Consider the following 5,500-nt stretch of genomic DNA (forward strand, 5'->3'; position numbering starts at 1 on the left):
TGCTGTGTTGCAGTGGTACACGTCAAGTCTGCCGTACACCAGGTAACGTGTCCTCCTCTCATCGACCTTCAGCACGTTTTAAAAAGTGGAAGAATGATGTGTCGATAAGAAGGCATCTGTGTGTGGCTCTCTTTGTTTCATCGGGTCTGGAGCCGCCCCCCCTCTGTGTCTGGATCCACCTTGGTCTTCATAAAACTCTGTAACATGTTTTTAACTTGTGTGAGCGTGTCAGTCGAAACAGGAAGTACTCCTGTAGTTTCCTCGTCATGTGAAGCTTGAAACAGATCTGAAGTTCAGCCGCAGAGACCAAAGTCTTTCAGATTCACTTCTTTTATTTTGAAGGGCTGAATCCTGGATTATCCCACTTCCTCACAGGAGCTGGACTTCACTTTAGGAAACACCTTGTCTTTTGTTCCAACATCACACCGCCGTGTCTGTTTCCATGGAGACGTGTACATGTGTGTGTGCGCTGGGATGTGTGTGTGCGCTGGGATGTGTGTGTGCTGGGATGTGTGTGTGTGCTGGGATGTGTGTGTGTGCTGGGATGTGTGTGTGTGCTGGGATGTGTGTGTGTGCTGGGATGTGTGTGTGTGCTGGGATGTGTGTGTGTGCTGGGATGTGTGTGTGTGCTGGGATGTGTGTGCTGGGATGTGTGTGTGCTGGGATGTGTGTGTGCTGGGATGTGTGTGTGCTGGGATGTGTGTGTGTGTGCTGGGATGTGTGTGTGCGCTGGGATGTGTGTGTGCTGGGATGTGTGTGTGTGCTGGGATGTGTGTGTGCTGGGATGTGTGTGTGTGCTGGGATGTGTGTGTGCTGGGATGTGTGTGTGTGCTGGGATGTGTGTGTGTGCTGGGATGTGTGTGTGTGCTGGGATGTGTGTGTGTGCTGGGATGTGTGTGTGTGCTGGGATGTGTGTGTGCTGGGATGTGTGTGTGCTGGGATGTGTGTGTGTGCTGGGATGTGTGTGTGTGTGTGCTGGGATGTGTGTGTGCTGGGATGTGTGTGTGTGCTGGGATGTGTGTGTGTGTGTGCTGGGATGTGTGTGTGCTGGGATGTGTGTGTGTGCTGGGATGTGTGTGTGTGCTGGGATGTGTGTGTGTGCTGGGATGTGTGTGTGTGCTGGGATGTGTGTGTGCTGGGATGTGTGTGTGTGCTGGGATGTGTGTGTGCTGGGATGTGTGTGTGTGTGTGCTGGGATGTGTGTGTGTGTGTGCTGGGATGTGTGTGTGTGCTGGGATGTGTGTGTGTGTGTGCTGGGATGTGTGTGTGTGTGTGCTGGGATGTGTGTGTGTGCTGGGATGTGTGTGTGTGCTGGGATGTGTGTGTGTGCTGGGATGTGTGTGTGCTGGGATGTGTGTGTGCTGGGATGTGTGTGTGCTGGGATGTGTGTGTGTGCTGGGATGTGTGTGCTGGGATGTGTGTGTGTGCTGGGATGTGTGTGTGTGCTGGGATGTGTGTGTGTGTGTGCTGGGATGTGTGTGTGTGCTGGGATGTGTGTGCTGGGATGTGTGTGTGTGCTGGGATGTGTGTGTGTGCTGGGATGTGTGTGTGTGTGTGCTGGGATGTGTGTGTGCTGGGATGTGTGTGTGCTGGGATGTGTGTGCTGGGATGTGTGTGTGTGCTGGGATGTGTGTGTGTGTGTGCTGGGATGTGTGTGTGTGTGCTGGGATGTGTGTGTGCTGGGATGTGTGTGTGTGTGTGCTGGGATGTGTGTGTGCTGGGATGTGTGTGTGTGTGCTGGGATGTGTGTGTGCTGGGATGTGTGTGTGTGTGTGCTGGGATGTGTGTGTGCTGGGATGTGTGTGTGTGCTGGGATGTGTGTGTGTGCTGGGATGTGTGTGTGCTGGGATGTGTGTGTGTGTGTGCTGGGATGTGTGTGTGCTGGGATGTGTGTGTGTGCTGGGATGTGTGTGTGCTGGGATGTGTGTGTGTGCTGGGATGTGTGTGTGCTGGGATGTGTGTGCTGGGATGTGTGTGTGTGCTGGGATGTGTGTGTGTGCTGGGATGTGTGTGTGCTGGGATGTGTGTGTGCTGGGATGTGTGTGTGTGCTGGGATGTGTGTGTGCTGGGATGTGTGTGTGCTGGGGTGTGTGTGTGCTGGGATGTGTGTGTGTGCTGGGATGTGTGTGTGCTGGGATGTGTGTGTGCTGGGATGTGTGTGTGTGTGTGCTGGGATGTGTGTGTGCTGGGATGTGTGTGTGCTGGGATGTGTGTGTGTGCTGGGATGTGTGTGTGGGTTTTTTAAAGGACTGCTGGTGGGACTGGATCATCTCCTGTTTTCGACCAATAAACATGCAGCAGACAGACGTATGGACCAATCACTGAGCACTTACAGTTTGCAACAGTTTGTGGAACCAGGAAGACGAGGAGACTTTTGGGGACAACGCTTTTGTTGCTATGACAACCTAAAATGTCCGCCCTGATAAAGTTCAACTGAATGAAATGACTCTTCTTTCTCGCCCTCCAGATTTATCTCCAGTTGTTACTCGTTGCCGAGTATCCGCCTGGACCGCCCTCGTCTGGTGATGACAGCTTCCTGTCCCCGGGCAGTCAGACCTCTGGAGCTCTTCTGGGTTAAATACACCCTGCTCAACGACCTTCAGGACTTCCTGTCCGTCCGTCTGATCTGGAACTCTGAGGGTGAGTCAGTTTGACCTTCTGTTGGGGTCGGCGTTTTTATCCGAGGTCAAACAAAACGACTCGTCTTTGAGCTTCAAACACGAGATGAGAGACGTGTAGTGAAACACAGGATTAATTAGCCATCTCAAGTGAGGTCATCTGCCCTCGTCTAGCTGTGTCGCCATGACGACCACGTCCAGGTGTGACACGTTGAATCCTTCGGCTCCTTTTTAAAACATGAGACTTTAATAATTCATCACTTCCTGTCGTCCCTCAGCTCAGAGAGGACGTGTGAAGGACGCCATGTTGGACTCTGTGGTGTGTCAGTCTCCTTTGAATCACCTGGGTCGATGTCGAAAAGGCTCCGCCCTCTCCTTTAGCGTGGCCTTTCAGATCCTTCACTCCGGACTGTTTGAGGTAACTTAACTTCACTGCACACCGTCTCTTTCTCTCTTTCTTTTGTCTGTCCGTCATTCGTGCTCGTACACGTCTGTCCATGTCCGTCATCTGTCCGTCATCTCTCCATCGTCTGTCCATGTCCGTCATCTGTCCGTCATCTCTCCATCGTCTGTCCATGTCCGTCATCTGTCCGTCATCTCTCCATCGTCTGTCCATCGTCTGTCCATCGTCTGTCCATGTCCGTCATCTGTCCGTCATCTCTCCATCGTCTGTCCATGTCCGTCATCTGTCCGTCATCTCTCCATCGTCTGTCCATCGTCTGTCCGTCATCTCTCCATCGTCTGTCCATCGTCTGTCCGTCATCTCTCCATCGTCTGTCCATGTCCGTCATCTGTCCGTCGTCCATCGTCCGTCTGTGTCCGTCGTCTGTCCGACGATGGATGGTCGTTAACGACCTTTATAAATAAAGTTGACCTTGACCTTATCTCACCACAGCTCAGCCAGCACATGAAGCTGAAGCTGCAGTTCACCTCCTGTCCTCCGGGGGAGCCTGCGTCCCCTCTGAAGAACCCTCCACCATCATCATCCTCACCTTCACCTAGCCGAGCAGTCAGAGCGCTGCAGGAGGGCGTGGCCCGCTCTCAGAGCTTCTCCCACCAGCGTCCGCCCACAAGTCACCACGCCAGGTACCACGAGCGGCGTGCTGCCTTCACTGCTCTCTATTAAAAACTGGAAACTCTAGTGTTTCTTTCCTCACTGCGTGCAGGTCAGCCAGTGTGATGGACCATCACGTCATCAGCCCTTCTGCGGGGTCACCGAGGGGTCGAGCACCTGACCACGCCCCCCTCCCGCTGGACAAGATAGCCAAGAGGGAGTGTAAGGTGTTGGTGCTGCAGCCAATCAGAGAGACTCGCAGCAGGTGAGTTGCAGGATTTGTCATTAAAGGGCTGCGAGGTCTTTAGTGATGTCATCAGAGGGCAGACGTATTTTCGTTCATCTCAAAACAATCAAATGTGCGAGCACAGTATGTCTGTTGTTGTTGCCATGGAAACGAAAATGGTGTCGCTACCGTTTGATTACATTTAAGAATCTGGAACAGATCCACACACAAACACTCTGCGTGAGGAGGCGGGGTCGACCCCGGTGCTCGGTGTGACACATTCTTTCAGAAGCTGTCATTGGTTGATCCAAAGTATGTGGTCAGACCTGCGTACATGAATGATGTCATACTCTTTGATTGTCTCTTCCTCCTCCACACAGAGTCTCCTCCACCGCCTGACTGAGAGGAACCCAGCAAGACCAGGAGAGACGAGGGGACGAGGAGAGAGGAGGAGTGACGAGGGGACGAGGAGAGAGGAGGAGTGACGAGGGGACGAGGAGAGAGGAGGAGGAGAGAGGAGGAGTGACGAGGGGACGAGGAGAGAGGAGGAGTGATGAGGGGACGAGGAGAGAGGAGGAGGAGAGAAGAGGAGTGACGAGGGGACGAGGAGGAAAGACGAGGGGACGAGGAAAGAGGAGGAGTGACGAGGGGACGAGGAGAGAGGAGGAGGAGAGAAGAGGAGTGACGAGGGGACGAGGAGGAGTGACGAGGGGACGAGGAGAGAGGAGGAGTGATGAGGGGACGAGGAGAGAGGAGGAGTGATGAGGGGACGAGGAGAGAGGAGGAGGAGAGAAGAGGAGTGACGAGGGGACGAGGAGGAAAGACGAGGGGACGAGGAGAGAGGAGGAGGAGAGAAGAGGAGTGACGAGGGGACGAGGAGGAAAGACGAGGGGACGAGGAGGAAAGACGAGGGGACGAGGAGAGAGGAGGAGGGACGAGGAGAGAGGAGGAGACGAGGAGAGAGGAGATGTTGCAGGGTAAAGATGATCAAATATAACTGAAAAGATGAAGTGAAAAAAATATTTTTTACACCACAACTTTATACTGGTTTATTATTTCACTGGTTTATTATTGTACTGGTTTATTATTTCACTGGTTTATTATTTCACTGGTTTATTATTGTACTGGTTTATTATTTCACTGGTTTATTATTTCACTGGTTTATTATTTCACTGGTTTATTATTGTACTGGTTTATTATTTCACTGGTTTATTATTTCACTGGTTTATTATTGTACTGGTTTATCATTTCACTGGTTTATTATTGTACTGGTTTATCATTTCACTGGTTTATTATTGTACTGGTTTATTATTTATAATTGGTTAATTATCGATGGTCTTAAATTTCCTTGGTTCATGGTCTTACTGGTTTTCTGCTTTATTGGACAGAAAACAGAAATTTCATTCCACTGGTTTATTCATTATCATTCCACTGGTATTTAAAGTTTAACTGGTTGATCTTTTATTTTGAAAATCATTCCATTGATTTATTGTTGAATTTTCTGGGCTACTTCCTGTTCCTGTTGAGCTCGTCTGGGTCACGAGGTCGTCACAGTTTGGCCGACAGCAGCTAACCGTTAGCTTTAGCTTCATGTGACGGCGT

At 51.4% G+C, this 5,500-nt stretch overlaps 1 protein-coding gene across 2 annotated transcripts in view; it reads left to right on the plus strand.

Moving 5' to 3' along the window:
• The window catches only part of trappc14 (trafficking protein particle complex subunit 14), a 9,762-nt gene extending 5,026 nt beyond the window's left edge, over positions 1–4,736 (plus strand). The window contains exons 8-15 of one of the 2 annotated variants that reach the window (XM_079373382.1): positions 1–42; positions 2,468–2,640; positions 2,897–3,036; positions 3,514–3,704; positions 3,785–3,937; positions 4,279–4,420; positions 4,472–4,579; positions 4,680–4,736. The exon at positions 1–42 is cut by the window's left edge and continues 20 nt beyond it. In XM_079373382.1, coding sequence (XP_079229508.1) covers positions 1–42; positions 2,468–2,640; positions 2,897–3,036; positions 3,514–3,704; positions 3,785–3,937; positions 4,279–4,297 — 718 coding nt within the window. In that variant the 3' untranslated portion in view covers positions 4,298–4,420; positions 4,472–4,579; positions 4,680–4,736. The remainder of the gene's footprint in view (positions 43–2,467; positions 2,641–2,896; positions 3,037–3,513; positions 3,705–3,784; positions 3,938–4,278; positions 4,421–4,471; positions 4,580–4,679) is intronic. The other variant, XM_079373381.1, reaches the window with a different exon arrangement.
• Positions 4,737–5,500: the final 764 nt, after the last annotated feature.

The sequence above is a fragment of the Symphodus melops genome (genome assembly GCF_947650265.1).
Source record: "Symphodus melops genome assembly, contig: SUPER_20_unloc_2, whole genome shotgun sequence".
Lineage (NCBI taxonomy): Eukaryota > Metazoa > Chordata > Actinopteri > Labriformes > Labridae > Symphodus > Symphodus melops.